The 17,615-nt window shown below is 45.9% G+C and overlaps 1 protein-coding gene across 1 annotated transcript in view; it reads right to left on the bottom strand.

The window, feature by feature from the left end:
• Fnip2 (folliculin interacting protein 2) overlaps window positions 1–17,615 on the bottom strand; it is a 112,571-nt gene that overhangs the window by 18,374 nt on the left and 76,582 nt on the right. The window contains exons 11-15 of the mRNA XM_059265510.1: window positions 16,621–16,709; window positions 13,014–13,160; window positions 12,730–12,899; window positions 3,962–5,273; window positions 2,877–3,033 (exon numbers count right to left, since the gene is read on the bottom strand). Coding sequence (XP_059121493.1) covers window positions 2,877–3,033; window positions 3,962–5,273; window positions 12,730–12,899; window positions 13,014–13,160; window positions 16,621–16,709 — 1,875 coding nt within the window. The remainder of the gene's footprint in view (window positions 1–2,876; window positions 3,034–3,961; window positions 5,274–12,729; window positions 12,900–13,013; window positions 13,161–16,620; window positions 16,710–17,615) is intronic.

Consider the following 17,615-nt stretch of genomic DNA (forward strand, 5'->3'; position numbering starts at 1 on the left):
GCATTAAACTGAAAATATTTATAAATCTCAAAACAGTTTGTGAAAGCAAGTGGTTCCAAGTGATTTACCCCATTTCTCTTCCACAAGTTCTCAGCTCCCACAGGCGAGGCATTGCTCTTGAATCTCTGCTCCTTTTCCTGACAATGTTCTCAGCTTTGAAAATCACTGTTCCTGCCGGGCGGTGGTGGCACACGCCTTTAATCCCAGCATTGGGAGGCAGAGCCAGGCGGATCTCTGTGAGTTCAAGGTCAGTCTGGTCTACAAAGTGGGATCCAGGACAGGCACCAAAACTACACAGAGAAACCCTGTCTCGAAAAACCAAAAAGAAAATTACTGTCCTTTATGAATGGTTAATTCAATGTTTTAAAAATACTTCTATTTTCCACAGATGCTTGTAAACAGAAGTTAAGTCCCTTTTACAGGAAAAACAAAACATTGTCACACACCAGAGTGTGAGTCTCAGGGGCAGTCTACATGCAAGTCTATTTCAAAATCAAACTCAGCACCAACGTGGTGGTGCACACCTTTAATCCCAGCACTTGGGGGGCAGAGGCAAGTGGATTTCTGCAAGTTTGAGGCCAACCTGGTCTACACAGTAAGTTCCAGGACAGCCCAGGTGAGCCCGTCTCAAACAAAGAAACACAAAACTCATGACGGATGTGCCAAGTGAAACTGAAAGTCCACTAATGTGAATTAGACATATTAAGAAGTTATTAAATTTTGAAGACACTTTAATAAGCCCTTCATAATTTCCTAAAAATGCCATGTACATGGCTGTATTTTGTATATACTCATATCTCATGATATGGGTGATTATACCTTATAACGTCCAACCTCTCCAGATGACTTTATGATTCAAAGATATAAGAGCTTCTACAGCGTAAAGTACTATTTTAAAAGGAAGAAAATGAAACATGGAAAAGTTAAGAGGAATGATAGTGTAGACATGGCTATTTTCTCAAATATACAAATTATAGGGCCAGATGGCCACAATGAAAGTCTAAAATTCAGAAATCATAAATTGATGGCCTATAAAAATGCCAAAATTTCATGAGTTGTGAAATTCAGGAGGTTGCTTTTCCACGATGGTTAGTAAGGGAACCTGGGCACTTTTGGGCAAAAATGTGCTACAGCCGATATGACCAATGTCACTGAGGACAACCCCAATAGTTCCTACAATGTGCTACAACCAATATGATCAATGTCACTGAGGACAACCCAACTATCCCCTATAATGTGCTACAACCGATATGATCAATGTCACTGAGAACCCCACTAGCTCATATAATGTGCTACAACCGATATGATCAATGTTGCTGAGGACAACCCCACTAGCTCATATAGTCTCCTGTGTCTCTGTTGGAGCAGAACTCCGGCTTGGTGGAGAAAAGGTGCAAGGAGTGGAAACCCACGTACTGAGGAATCAGACCAACGGCACCACAGAATGCAAACCCTCAAGGGCTCTCTGCATACATGGACACGGGTAGGAGGTAGTGACACCAAAGGAAACAGGGTTCTTTCACGACCCCCCAACACACACTAAACACACAAAGCACAGGCAACCTTAGGACAGCCCAGAAAGACGATTCCATGCAATGAGGGCCCTGTGCTTATGCTATGGGGTGAAATGGATGGACCAACCTCTGAAATGGTTAAGAGCAAGTGTGCAGTATCTGTGGTAAGTATGAAAAATTTTGTGTTACTTATAGATGACAGCAACTTCATAGTTTTATTCCAGGACTATTCTGGCGAGGGATGGTGTCTGATCACAGTACAGAACTAGGCATAGTTGGGCAAGCACATGTATGGTGGATGGGCCCTGCCCAGCTCCCAGGTACTTGCTCTTCATCTCTTTACCTCTATGGGATGTGGGATCATGACTGCGGCTTCCCATCTGAGCCCTTCTTCCTACTTCATACAAACATCCTCAGCCTGTTAAGCCTGTGTCTGCTGTGTGTCTAGGTGGCTCAAGGCCAAAGATAACATACAATGCCTTCTTTCCTACTTTTAAAAACTCTCTCCCCAAACAAACAAAAAGTGTGCAATAAGGAGATAACAAGCCAGGTTCCAATGATCTCTGTGCAACAAGGATTCTTCCTATTGCACAAAACACCATACGTTTCTAATTGCAAAACATCTATGCTTGCACATCTGCTGACTAGCAGCTCAATTAAAAACAGGTCCATCAGACTGACACACTTTCTCTAGGTGTTCATCTCCTGTCATGCTGGAGATAACAGAAAAGCACTCAGCAGTAGCTATAGGCAATTTTCCAGTCATACCTGTAAATCTTTCTACAGCCATCTCCTCCCAGCTATCAAAGTGAGCTCAATGACAAATCAGTTTAAAAAATTGCTTTTAGAAACTTGCAAGGTTTGAATAATAAGCAAGCCATACACAACATCTCTCTGGTCTGCCTCCTGAAGGTATCTCACATCACTCACCATTTGTGCCATTTATCCATTTGCCGAGCCAGCCCATAGCCATTCACCCCTACTTTGCTCTACACTACTTATCCTGTACTGGCCCCAGGAGGCTGAGCTCTACGGAAAATGGGAAGCATCTGCCTTAGCTATGCCCCTGCTCTCTGGCCTCTTGCAGAAGAAACTGGAGGGTGGAGGAGAGAACTAGTAGCCAGATGCCCCACGTTCCTCACTGTCCCTGTTCCAGGACTCTGCGGTTCTGGTACTGCCTGCCTGCCCTGGGCTGAGTCTGGCCCAGGTCTGCCCACTCACTGTCCCTGGACTCTTAACTACGCCTCATTGGTTGTCATGTCACTCTGTGTCTTTACAAGCAATCCTCTACACCGAGGCTCTGGGTGTCAACTGGAGACCCCGTCACTGGCCGTCCCGTGGTTCTCCACTGGGGTCACTTACATGCACCGTGTGGACCAGGTCAGCTGCCAGGCACTGTTTCAGCTTCTCGTCGCTGCCGGTTCCATGCAGCACCAAATCCGGCATGTACGTAGCGCAGTAGCCCGCCAGAAGCGAGCGGGCAAAGTTTCTAACATTTGGCTTGCTGGTGCTCTGAGACCTAAAACAACATTTAGCTAGTAAATACACAGTTAAAAGTACTCGCTTTTTGTTATTACAGTGGGACCCAAACCTCCAACGATACAAGAAACTATAATAGTTTCCTGTAGCCCATATCAGAGTATATATAAAGAGATCAGGAGTGTGAGAAAAAGGGGAGTTGGGAGGAAAGGAAGTATTTTTATTAAAATGGAAGCCTGGAAAAAACACACTATTTCCATAGCTAGTTAAAACTTCATTCTTAAGCCAGATGTGGAGGTGCATGTTCTCAGCGTAAAGCTAGCCTAGGCTACATAGGGAGACCTTGTCTAAAAACTAAGAGATCTCTTCTTACACCTCATACTGAACATCCACCTGAAAGTCCACGTCAGAGGAATGAAAGAGGAGGCTGGGGGTCATGGTGAACAAAGCATGGCTTTATGACTCTGTAAGTAAGTACAGACTCCCATCTGTAAAGGGAGGTAACCGCCACAGTGAGGAAGAATAGAAGAAATCTTTTAATTGCAACTTTCGGCCATCACAGACCAGAGAACCAACCCAATGGAGTGCTAATGAAGAGTACAAAGTGGTGGGAGGGAAGCCTCATGGTGGGTGTGATCCATCACCTTAGAAGCAAGACATCCGAGCCAACCGTACAAATCACACACACGTGACACCAGATGGAACTCTCTCCTCCTTGCTACCGTGACTGTTGTGGCCCTTCACTCCCCCCAAATGTCTCGAGAGCTGTAAAGACAACCACCAGTCCTCTGTCCAAGAACAGAGCTGCACCAAGACTGTGAGCATCCTTGGAGACTAGACAGGCTGGTAATACCTCTAACATTTAAGAGAAAAACATGCATTGTGTATGAAGTGGTTGTGGGTAGTTACCATGGTCGGTCATAGTGTCAGGCTGGGAACAGACTCTAGTTCCCTGTGCAGTGTGTTACCTTGGCAGAGGCAGCTCCACTTCCAAGGACCCTTCAGTCCTGTCACAACTGGGACCTAGGCCTAGCAGGGCTAAAGCACATGCTTCATTATCACTGTCTCCGAGAGCACTATCCAAGCTTTCATTCCTGGGAAGGTCTCCTTCGATCCTGAAGTTGGCCTTACCACGGGCGTCCCCACAGGGGACATCTGCAGCACCCAGCAGGCCACCCTGCTGTCTACATCTGTTTACATGCTCTGAGGAAGGTCTTTTCTTGCCTTTGCATTGCAAATCTCCAGTGTGTTCCAGTGGTCTCTGGCCACTGCCTGCTGCACAGCTGGAAGGTGCAGGGCGGCCATGAGCTTGGCTAAGTTGTCCCCCAGCACCTGCCGTGATGTTGGCTTGGAGGCCTCTGTCCTCAGAGACACCTCCTCCTCCCGAGGACTGGTCCTCAGGAAGGGCAATGTCCTTTTGAAAGTCAGCTTTGGAGGAACACCTGGAGCCCTGTTGGTCTCGAGTCAGGCCAGTGTCCACGCTAGGACTGACAGAGGCACTGGTCCCACAAAACTGTCCACAGGTCTTTAACCGCTCTTCCATTTTTTGGGTGCGGCTTTCAAAGTCGGCCTCTGGAGAGACGGAGCTTCCAATGTGGAAGGTGACCTTTTCAACAGGAGGATCCTCCTGGGAATGTCTGTCAGGGCAGGGCCAGGCTGCTGACCTATCAGCTGGTTTCTTTAGCAGCTCCTCATGGACAGCATGTGGGTCCATCCTTAGTCTTACCCTGGGAACCTCAGAGCTGGGAGGTCTTGAAGAGTCATTTTGGGGTGCCTCTTGGTCATTCTGTTTGTCCTCACAGACTATGCCTTGAGGTGTCCACGAACTGTCAGGCTCTGCCTCTTGGAACCCCATGCTACTGGCCTCAGAACTCTGCTCTGGCCTCTTGCATCTGTTTCGGTCAGGTTTGTGACCCAGTTCGCTAGTATCGGCGCCTTCTGGGATCTCAGCTACTCCTCTAGGCTCCGGGCTCCTTGTCTCAGCCGTCACTGGTGGTAGGATTGGCGGGACAAGAGCAGGCTCGTTTCTCACTGTAACTACCACATACTCAGATTCCTCCACCTCTCCTTTTTCCAAGGCTGTTACAATCTTGCTCCCGTTTATATCTTGGTCATCTTCACTAGGATTCCCACTCCAGGTCAGCTGATTCTCTTGTAGTTCAGAGCAACGGAGAAAGTAGGTCAGAACGTAAAGGATGCGCTGGACCAAATCCTTCTGCTTTCCAATCACCACTGTGCGGGTCAGTCTCACTGGAGAGCCTATCGCTCCATAAAGGTCACCTACAGGGCAGAGATGGACAGAAGACAAAGTCCTCCGGTGTTAGCACATACGGAATACCCGCCCTCTACAAGAACAAAACTGGTCATTTGTAACTTGATTCCCAGCCTCCAATCACTTCTTGAGGCACCAGATATAAAATTTCCAGGAATGGCCATGTTCCGGTTGCCCCGATACTGGACCGCAGATCTGACAGGCCAAACAGGCTGCAGCCTAGCATCCAGCTGAGCACAGCAGAACAGGGCAGCAGTGCTGCTGGACACACAAGCCCCTCACGGGGCTCAGGTGGTGGCATGCTTGCCCAAGGAAAGCTGAGGCCACTGTTCTGCATAAATGACCAGATCAAGTACATAGATATCTTGCAGATTACAAGAATTTCTTAGAAGAATACAGTGGGGAGGACTGGAGAGAAGGCTCAATGGTTAGGAGCATATGCTGTGCCTGTTGAGGACCTAAGTTCAATTCCCAAGCACCCACATCCTCGTTGGGCAAGGCTTCTCACAACCATCTGTAATTCTGGTCAGGCCATCTTCTGATCTCCCCAGACCCCTGAACTCATATGTACATACCCACACACAGATAAACATGTACTACAGACACGTAACTAAAAATAAAGAAGAATCCCAGGATGGTGAGTCTTAGGGTAAAATGCAAACTCAAGAATTTCTAAACTGATATGAAGTAAATCAATTAAAATTACTTAATGAGGTAGTGTGTGTAGGATTCTCTTATGGATTTACTCTAAGTAGACTCAGTCTGATTTATAAGAAAAACTACCTACTCAAGAATAACAAATATGCAAATTTTTAAAATTTCATATCATATAAGAAGTTGACAGGACACAAATCATGTCTTCTCAGTTATATTCTGGTAAGCTGGTTAACACAGGCTGATGAGCCAGTTTTGTGTTCAATGTGACGAGTGGAAACGACAGAATCAATTCAATAGTGCGCATTACCAGTGCAGTCTATCCCAGAACACACTGACAGCAGCATGTTAAGAAGGAATAACGGAACAGGAAGGGTTAAACTGGGGGTAAGGGGACAGAGGGCAGGGTAGAGGAGGGAGTGTGGGGAAAGAGGACTAAAGATCTTTCAAAAAAAGTCATACGGAAACCACACACACACACACACACACACCCCTACCTTAAAAGGGAGTCACCTATAACAGGGTAACAATGTTTCTATTAAGATACTACAAGCTATCAAACAAAAATCAGAGCCAGTAATGGGTTATTTCTTTTGGAGTTGTTAGCTGATGAGATCCTATAGACCTCCCCCAAACACGACAGGCTCTTGCCAATGCTCTTCGGTACACTCCAGAATTTCACAGTAAGACCCTATTGCTGAGGACGCCACAGAGAAATCAAGCTAAGCTGGTGCTTAGCTGCAAGCTACATCCCTACTGGCTAACTTTCACAGTGTGTTGAAGGCGTTATGCAAGCTACTGGAGGGGGACGTAATCGTCAATCACGTCCAACTGTGAATGCTGTGAGCCGTAATAACGACTGGCTGGTAGGATATGCCCCTAGCGCAACAGTGGCAAGAACATCAGGGGAGAAACTAATCACTTTGCTGGGATGTAAGTCCTGCTCCACAGAATAAAACCCATATCCAGCACAGCCAACGGCTGGACAGGTCATGGGTCTTGGGGAGAGCCTACTGACATGATTCTGCTGAATGGAAATAGTATTTCTAATGACTTACCGTGTACCCATAGATCAATGCATCTCTCAAGCCTAATCTGAGAAGATTCTATTTATAGTAGATGGTAGTTAGCATCGGGACCGACAACTGGCCAAGGTACAGAGGATAAGAGCCTGCAAAATGCTCAGCCCTCAACAGAACACGCATACTATATCCCCCATGCTTAAGGACCTTTGCAGAAGAGGGAAGAGAAAGAATCCAAGAGCCGGAGGCAGCGGGTGACTATAAAAAAAACAGTGTCTTCTGGACACAGCAGGGCAGGCAGCTGCACACAGAAACTCACAACAGTCTCGACAACATGCACAAAACCAGTGCAAACACAAGACAGACCAAATTCCAGCATGGACACGGGAGCTGGGCATAAAATCCCACCCCCAGCTGTGGAGCTATGGGCAACTGTTAGCTTCTGGGAAAAGGAGAGACAGTTTTCTCTGAGCATTGTCCTGATAAGTCGACCATACTCCAGGGAAAGACACTCAGGAATATTCGGGCAACACAAACTGGTCTTGATTTGGGCCTTAAAGAAATAAAGTTAAATAAAATTAAAAGGGACACAGGTTAGGTGAGTGAGGGAGTGAATCTGGGAAGAGCTGGGGGAGAGAAGATGACTATGACCAAAACGTGCAAAACTCCGAGAGAACACATTTTTAAAAAGTCCTCATCACCTCACCGACTCACCAGGTTCCATCATTTCATTAGATTGCTAATGAGAGAGACAACCAATGCCTACTGAATGGGTAGGCACTCAAAAAAGACTGTATCATCATACAACCAAGCCAGAGTCAGAAAGGATTCAAGAATTAACCAGAAGGTGGAAAGCCATCAACAGCGGAAGGAATGTCACATAAATGAGAGGCGAGACTCAGTGACGGTGACAAAGAGGAATGTGGGAAGTTAGGACTCAGTTGAGGAATGCATCCATAGTGAGGCAGGAAGCCACAGGTTAGAGAAAACTAAAATTAGTAGGCTGAGGTTGAGAGAAACATTGTGAGAATGGGCAGGACGTTCTCTCTAGGGAACCATAAGGAAGTGTGTCCTTGGGAGAGTTTTCCCTAGTGTACAGCTTCCAAGAACATTGAAAGGCCAGAACAGAAATAATAAACAACTTCTCTATAAAAAGACAAGACCGAAGGCTTGCAGAGCTTTGGCATCTAGGAAGTCACCCTAGACTTCAAAGTGAGAGCTCCAAAGTATGGTGAGATGCTATGGTGTGGTCTCAGAAAACTGCCCTGACCACGAGCTCATGTCATGCCTTCCTCCTGATCCTGTCTCCCCACACTTCGGGACATCACAGTCACGTCAGGACTCGGGTGTTTCTGTGGCCTCAGGGCCTCTACCACATACAAGCTGGTCCTGGTGGTGTGGGCCCATGATCGAAGTTACTAGGGAAGCAGAGACAAGAGGATCATGAGTTCCAGGCCAGCCTGGGCTATATACAGTGACTGCCTCAAGTACAAAACAAACAAGCCACACTTCCCATCCCCCCTAAAACACACAGGTCTAAAAATGTTACCAGATGGCAGGAACCTGATATATTTTGATATATGTTATAAATTAATTGTCTAAGTGTTGGAGCATTGTGGTCTATGATTTTTCACGTAAACAGAGCACACAGAAGGAGTTTCACAGGTCACAAAGGTTACTCCTGTAGCTAGTGCAGAGCAGCAAAACTAGAAAAGCACAAACCCCTTACTCAGGGCAAGGATTCAAAATCATCCGTATTTAAAAAAAAAAAAAAAAAATGGAAAAAATGGGGAGTCTTTTCAAACAGAAGAGGTTGTGTTGTAAATGAAATGGATAAAGAGGGAAAGCATGTTGCTAAGAGGGGCTGGGACACTCAGCAAGAGTACTTATAAGCCTGAGGACCTAGGTTCGTTTCCCAGCATCCACGTAGGCAGCCAGGTATAGCCACACATTGTCTGTACCCAACTGGTGGGCAACAGCGAGCTCCAGGTTAGTGATGAAATCCTTCTCAGGGGAACAAGGCAGAGTGACAGAAGAGGACACCTGACATGGTTGCATGCATCTGCACACATCTATACATATGTACATATGTACGCACCCATGCATGAACACACACACACACACACACACACACACACACACACACACACACACACACGCTGCTGAATGAAAACTCATGAAAAGTAAAACTAGGTGACAGTTAACATCAAGTGGGCACCATTTTCTACAGGGAGGAGGGGAAACAGAAGATGTATACTTCCTTCTTGTTAGAACAGATTTACAAGTATGGATGACCTTTTTTTGGCCAGAAAATATCTAATTGCTACAAACAAAGGATAATGCTCTGAAACACACAGATAAGTTTCCCTCCAACCCTCCTGAAGAGTTAGTTTCCTTGTCTATAAAATGGAAAGTCTTACAAGTGTCTTGAAGATGAAAAGACGTAACATGCTTGTGATAGCCAAGCCTGATGGTCATTTAATCCTCAGACTCTGTGGAAGAGCAGATCTCATCAGGGTGAAGAAAAAGAGATGGCACGTGTGAAGGAGGGTCAAGTAGGGTTACCCATTCTGAGGAGAATAAAGAATGAAAAAAGATGTACACAGCCCTGATGTCTGTGGGCCTCATCAAGCACAGTGATATGCACACAGTAGGGATTCTAGAAAGAGAGGGCAGGGAGACTGGAGCAAAAATAGATTTTTTGTTTGTTTTTTGTTTTGTTTTGTTTTGTTTTTGAGACAGGGTTTCTCTGTGTAGCTTTGCGCCTTTCCTGGAACTCACTTGGTAGCCCAGGCTGGCCTCGAACTCACAGATTAAAGGCACGCGCCTTTAATCCCAGCACTTGGGAGGCAGAGCCAGGTGGATCTCTGTGAGTTCGAGGCCAGCCTGGTCTACAGAGCGAGATCCAGGAAAGGCGCAAAGCTACACAGAGAAACCTTGTCTCGAAAAACCAGAAGAAAAAAAAAAAAAAGGCGTGTGCCACCACCACCTGGCCACAAAAATAGATTTTAAAACAAGGATTCCCAAAAACCTAAACTTTATGGATGACACAGGTCTGTACATTCAAGAAGATCATGAACCCCAAGCAGGAAAATCCAAGTAAAAGTAAAAGCAGACATGTGTAGCTGAACTGTCAAGACCAAAGGTAAAAAGGGCATTTTGAAGACAGCAGGAGAAAACCCACACAGCTCAAGCGCAGGTTGCTCACCCACAGCAAATTCTATGCTGAGACACCACATCCTAAAACTCACATTTACGGAACGTCTGTGGGAGTCATTCTCTTTCTATTCTACTATCCTGTTTAAATGCTTTTCTAACCCACAAATGGCTTCCACAGGCCACTAGTGGACAGTATCCCTAATGTGGAAACCCCTGTGCATGGTGCCCACGGGGACAAAGGCACCAGATCACTGCGCTCTGTGGAGCAAGTCCTTGAGTGTGAGGAGAGACTGTGGCTGAGAAGTCACACGGGTGAGATGAGACGTGTAGACTGTCCTGATGAGCTCTCGGTAAGACGCTGAAATCATTCAAGATAGAACCGTTTTTATTACTTAGGAAACTAGATTAAAATCACATCTGCACCGCTGTTTAGTCACCAGAGCTTACATTTTCCCGCCTATCACGACACACAGAAAACAACCGGAGTTGAAGCACGTCCGTCCTCTGTCTAATCATGGGAATGACTTCATCGCTCACACTCGTCTTTACAAGTCTGTCCTATGCCTTCTCTCCCTCTTTGAACTACTCCGGTCAACACCCAGACCTTGGAGGGATCCTTCTCAAGAAGAGAGAACTGAGGACCTTCAGTGGTGTATGATCTCCCATGAAAAGCCACGAGCAAGCCCACAAGAGGGGATTTTTGCCTTGTTATGCAGAACACAAGGAGTCACCAGTTAGCTCAGTCCCACAGGAGAAGCATTCCTGAGTCTAAATGCATTTATCTAATTAAATGCGTGTGGCTTAATTACCACTGTTTGAAAATCGACTCTGCAGCAGGACACACTGCATTTCCTTTAATATCCAGACTGATCCCCTGCAGGAATGAAAACTACACTTTGAGAAGAATGTCTTCCCATTGAGAACAACAACGTATGTCCTCGAGAAGAGCTTCTCATCTGAGTGGTGGGGCAAGTTTTGAACTATTCCTTGTACCAAGCATCAAAATATAAAGCACTGTACTTTTTTTTTTTGAGGCAAGTAGCCCAGACTGGCCTACAACTCATAATTCTCCTGCCTCAGCCTCCCAAGTCCTGGGATTACACGTTATGATGTGCAGTCACTCCTGGTCTAACATGGTTTTACTCCCCATGAATTCTTTAGTTAATTCATTAAAAACACACCTATTACTTACCCTATGAGATGTGTATCTCCATTTGTGTCTCATAGGCATAAAGACAAGAAAGTATCTTTACTGCTATGAAATAAGGACACCTGTAATAGGTAGGGGTGAGAATCTCACCAATCAGTATGTGTGTCGGGCACTAACAACGCTCGCTGCTTGTGTCACGGCGTCAGCTTTTGTTACAGCGACTGAAAAACCGTTTTCTAGGACTAGAGTGCTTTCCACAGCCCACTGCTTTCCCTAGCAATTACCATGTGGAGATTCCCTCAAGGAAGCCTTCCTGGAAAACCCCATTCGTCCTCTTTCTCCCTCTATAAACACCCCACAACGTAGTTTTCAGTTCACAGCATCCAGAGCAAAGGTGCTTTGTACAACTGATTGCATCTCCCAGCAAACACCAAGTCCTGACCCATCCCATCGGATGCGTGCAGAGTGCTTGCTTAGCCACAGACAAGGCCCCAGGTACTACCTCTAACACACCAAAGGAAGAGGCACAGGAAAGCCAAGTGACTGCCTTCAGAAATGAACCAAGTAAAAGGCTTCTGGCCCCCACGTCCATTGCCATGACACTCCCACATCCCTTGTACACTCTTCTCCAAGCACTACGACATTCTCAAATGATGGATCAACCTCGTTCACCAGGCAGCTGACTACTGAGGCCTGAGCAGCTGTGAGTCCACTCTGAGTTCCAGCACACGGGTAGGACCGAGTGCCATGTAACCACACCTCTGTCACTCTCATGCTCGCTTAGAGCGAGTCTAAGTACGTAACCCCAGTCTCACCTACGAAGTGCTCGGTTCCTACACCATGCCTACACGTATGTGTTGAGGAAGTACTGCTACCATCAACCACAAGACCGAGTGACAGACGAGACATCAGATGTACGCTGTGGTCAGGGAGGTGGGGGGATTAGAGGGTGCCACTTTCCCCTCTCTTCTCTCTCCCCAGCCACTCCACCCTACAGGTTCTCACTTTTGTTACCCTTCTTCCCAGGGAAGTCTGGCAATGTCTGGAGACATTCTGATGGTTATCACTTTGGGCAGGGAGGAGCCGTACTGGGATCTGGTGAATGGAGGTCAGGAGTATTGCCAAACAATCTATAAGATGTCAGGCAGCCCTCCCCTGCCCCATCACAACTCAACCACAAAGAATTATCTGGCCCAAACAGTCAGTAGTTAGTTAAGGAAACCATGATAGATTGAACAGCCTCGGTGAAGTGGAGGACTCAGTTGACCTACACTGTCTCAAAAGAGCAAAACAAAGCTGCCAGTGAGGGAAAGGGATGAGGGCAGCAGCCTGTTAACTCGAATCTGTAGTCCAGTCTCATTCCTGCAAGAGCCAATCCTTGAATGACTGGGTTGGAAAGCCAGTACAAGCTATAATTTCCAGCATCCCCCCTCCCATTTCTCCAGATATATTCTCTGAACAGTCAAATTAGGTACTAACCCAGCTGTGCCCAGAGAGGATTATACGGATGCGTTTTGGCCAGCATGTTCACCGACTGAGATGTACGCTTCTCTGAGAAGGCTTTAATGGGAGGGTGATCAACAGGCATGACGGTCGGTACCCAGGCCAAATGGTATGTTAACACCGCGGTCAGTAAGGCAGCGAAAAACCTTGGGAAAATGGATAAAAACACACATTAGTCAACTGCAAGACAAGGCCATGTGCTGTACAGAACACACGCTGGCTCAGGATTTACCCACAAGTCTCAGTGGGCTTATGCTTACTGGTTTTTGTTGACTTGCTCAATCAGAAGTATAAATTCCTTGAGAAAGCGCTGGCAGAGCTGGTTTTTTTCCAACGTGCTCGACATCATGGTAAGCCATACTGGTTCAGCTATCCTTGGAACAGAATACAAGTTCCAGATAGTCCCTCTACAGGAAGAGAGAAGGGACAAACTGTCATAAACCGTTATTTTGGGTATCTTAGTGTCACAGAATAAGGGTGAACACAGTAATTTTGATATATGTATTCCTTAAGGAATTAAAAAACAAACCGACACAGGCTGGCAAACTATGGCTCACACAAATCTGATTACTAGCATTTTTGTAAATAAAGTTTTATTGGGACACACGAATGAATGCTCATTTACTTACACATTATCTATGAGTGCTTCTGCAAGACAATAGCAAAGTCAGGTAGCAAGACTGAAACCCTTAAGAGAAAAAGCACACCATCCCTAGCATAAAAACATTCACTTAGAAAACAATTTACGGGGATGTAGCTCTGTGATACAGTACTTACCTACAATGCACATGGCACTAGGCTTGATCCCAAGCATCACACACATATACACACACAAAATTAACATCAAAGGTAAAAAAAAAATCATAATGTCCTTCTTCCAGAATTTAAAATCACTTTTAAAGTTTATTTTTAAATCTATACATAAAAATTTAATTAAACTGTACAGGTTTGTAGGGTATCATATAGTCATTTTTAGATACTGTTTGTTTTTGTGGTACTGAAAAGCATATCCTGGTCTTTTTGCATGCTAGATGAGCATTCTATCATTGAGTTACAATCCCATCTCCACGCAGCACTCTTACAGTTTAAAAAAAAATGCAGATCAAGAGCTGGGCATACCAATAATCCCAGCACTGAAGAGACATAGGCCAGAGAACTAAGAGTGTGAGGCAGCCACAGCTACACAGCAAGGCTATCTCCAATAAGGTGGGGAGTGGGGCACAAAAATCTGCAGGACCAAGAAAGCACATGCTAGGCTGAAAATGAGATTGTTAGGTGACTCGACTCCGCTGATTTCTAATTAATGTGATGGTTTTCTAAATCAAACACCCAACTTGTTTTACACGAGAAACTACCCGATGGTTCTTCTTCACTGTCATACGTGGCACCTTCTAACACAGGAGCTTAGAAAGGTTGGGTAATGTGCATAAGATATACACATATTTAATGGCAAGGGGGGGATGGGAATTCAGGCATGGCAGGTGCTGTTATAATCTACATGGCTCTCATGTGTTTTTCCAGAGTGTAAAAGCGTACTCAGGCCCTCCACTGGGCAAAAAGTCAATCCAGCCCTGAACGAGTAACACAAACCTCTCCCAAATCAAGACAGAGGAAGCATACTCGGACTAGATTATGTAGCCGTGTGCCTTAAAGGAATCAGGACAGGACACAAGTCTACCTTGGCAAAAACGGAAAACAACAAAAAAACCTTCGCATCTCAAAAAATAGTACTATTTACTGAGTTAAGAAGCTGTGATGCCCCAACTGGGCACGATGCAGGGACCAACAGAGGGTGGGGAAGCCAGCTCTAACGGATAATCTACATCACAGCTCTCCTCCACCCATGGCTCTGGGAACTTCATGGAAGAGGGGCAGGAAGACTGCAAGAGCCAGAGGACCAGGATATCTGCTGTGAAATAGTGTCTCCTAGAAACAGCTGCATAAGCAAGCTCAGAACAGGGGCAATAAATATGGACTTATTAATACCAAAGAGGGAAAATGTCTTGGGGTCCTACCCCCCAGACTAAAAACTGTAGGCAGCGGATGACTGCTGGGAGGAGAATTAGCTAGCCTCTTCTAGTGATGAGCCTCCTTAATGGTTTGTCCAGTGCAGAGTGGTCATCTCTCAAAGTGTTTACGCAAAACCAGACTCAGCAAGATGCATCCATGTATTTGTGCATACACCTATATTCATATATGTATGTAACAATAATAAAAAGTATCGACTTCAGAGTGTAGGAGTGGTGAAAAAAAGACATGGAGGGGTTGTAAGGAGGGTACCTGGGAGGGACAGAAAGAGGGAAAGTGACATAATTCTATTTCAATTAAAAGCATATCTTTAAACAAAAAAAGCAGTGATATGATTACAGTAGGAAGGTCTAGGATTAACCTACAAAACTCTTGTCTCAGCTGGGCATAGTGGCACATGCCTTTAATCGCAGGACTTGGGAGGCAGAAGCAGAGGCAGCTGCATGTTTTTGAGTTCAAGGCCAGCATGGTCTACATAGTGAGTCTCAGGACAGACAGAACTATATAGTGAGAATCTGTCTCAAAAACAAAAAACAAAAAACAAAAACAAACAAACCCTCATCTCTCTAAATATCAGTACATTAGTTTCTGGAGGGCTCACTGTCAAAGTAAGTGTAAGCCTCTTCTATGTGCCAACCTCTGGCTTTTTATTTTTGGGTTTTCACCTCTGGAAGATTGGTATTTTGATTAGATTAGCATCCAGACTCTCCAGCCCGAGCCAGCTTTGAGTGTGACCACAGCAAAGCCATACGCAAATCTAGTGCTGCCCTTCTGAGGAGACAGCCCACCCATCATCTTCATGGCTTTTCTCAAAATGAAACAACCAAGCAGTTCTTTTTCTATAGCCAGAGTTCAGAAAAGGTGGTAATTTTGCTTCAAGCAGCACTGAGCTCACCAGGAAAAAAAAAGTGTTCTAACGTTCTAGGAAATGCAATTTTTTTTTCTACCCCTCAGCTATTTGGCTCATTTACTCATCACTGCTTAGCCGTGAGATTCCATTCCCCATGGTGAGAACGGCTGAGAAACTCAGATGAGCATAGTGGGGAAAAACCCCATACCTGGAGCAGATTACCTTGCTACCCACACTCTGAGGGCAAGGACCACAGAAAACCAGTGTCCACAGATGATTAGTGGAGGCAGGGGTCAGTTAGAAACTGCTTACAGAGTCAGAGAAAGGGGACCAGACGGTTCACTATCCAGGGCACGGCACACAGGCACTGCATGTACATGAGACCCGCCCTGGCAGATGAGAGCTAGGTCTCCACGACACGCACACGTTTTCTCCACGCACTCTAGGGGACAAGCAGCACTCCTGAACCCAAGTTCCAACATCTGTAAAAAGGCTTTGCCTTCAGCGTTTATGAGACAATAGATGTAAGATCATGGAACTGACTTATAAGCCATCCTCTAAGATTAGATTTCAGTTCATTCTGATGAAAACAATCCCATTAATTCAGGTAATGCATGTCTTAATCCCAGCACTGAGGAGGCAGAGTGGATCTCTATGAGTTTGAAGCCAGCCTGGTCTAGTAGGCAGTTCTAGGTCAGCCAGGACTACACAGTGAGACCCTATCTCAAAATAAACACAAAACCAAAACAAACAACCCCAACTACACAACAAACCAACCAACCAATCCCATTAAGAACCATCAGGCACAGTCAAGATGACTAGGTGCTACGTTACCAAATGTTTGGTTTGACTTTATCTGCTCTCAGGGGCAGAGACACTAAATAACTGAAAATTGCCAGTCCCCTCATTCTTCTAAGAGGTCACCTCATAGCAGCCGGCAGTACTGCTGCTCCTAACTTCCTGCTGGATTTTCAACCCTTGTACTTTACCTGAATTCTCCCAGTGCCTCCATCAGACGGCTCACATAAAACTGGACACGGAGACTTGATTCTGCTATCTTCCTGCAGGAGATCATGGCCTTCATGGAAGAGAGTGAGCCAAATTACCCTCTGAGAAGAAAGTCCTTTATAACTGATCTGCTGGGGCTCGTTAATGAACAATGTTACAATGAATCTAAAACACCCACAGTTATGACGCTTCAGCAAAAACCAGTAACTTCCTTGCCAACAGCAACCAGTGTCTGCCTCTAGCCTGAAAAACCCTGAGGATCATCATGCCAGGGCACGTTCTGACTTCCTTAGGCAGGCCATCTGACACACAAAGACATGTGCCATCTTGGGCTGCAAACCTCTCCCGTTTGCCAGTAGGTTGTAATCTTATTACCTTTCATTTTCTTATTTAAGTGTTTGCTTGGAATGGATCCCAGGGTCTTGCACACGCTGTGTAAATGCACTACCCTGAGCTGCACCCCATCCCTTGCACACACTGTAAATGCACTACCCTGAGCTGCACCCCACCCCTTGCACACACTGTATAAATGCACTACCCTGAGCTGCACCCCACCCCTTGCACACACTGTATAAATGCACTACCCTGAGCTGCACCCCATCCCTTGCACACACTGTAAATGCACTACCCTGAGCTGTACCCCACTCCTTGCACACACTGTGTAAATGCACTACCCTGAGCTGCACCCCACCCCTTGCACACACTGTAAATGCACTACCCTGAGCTGTACCCCACCCCTTGCACACACTGTAAATGCACTACCCTGAGCTGTACCCCACCCCTTGCACACACTGTAAATGCACTACCCTGAGCTGTACCCCACCCCTTGCACACACTGTAAATGCACTACCCTGAGCTGTACCCCACCCCTTGCACACACTGTAAATGCACTACCCTGAGCTGTACCCCACCCCTTGCACACACTGTAAATGCACTACCCTGAGCTGTACCCCACCCCTTGCACACACTGTAAATG

This window comes from Peromyscus eremicus, chromosome 6 (assembly GCF_949786415.1).
Source record: "Peromyscus eremicus chromosome 6, PerEre_H2_v1, whole genome shotgun sequence".
In the NCBI taxonomy this organism is placed as follows: domain Eukaryota; kingdom Metazoa; phylum Chordata; class Mammalia; order Rodentia; family Cricetidae; genus Peromyscus; species Peromyscus eremicus.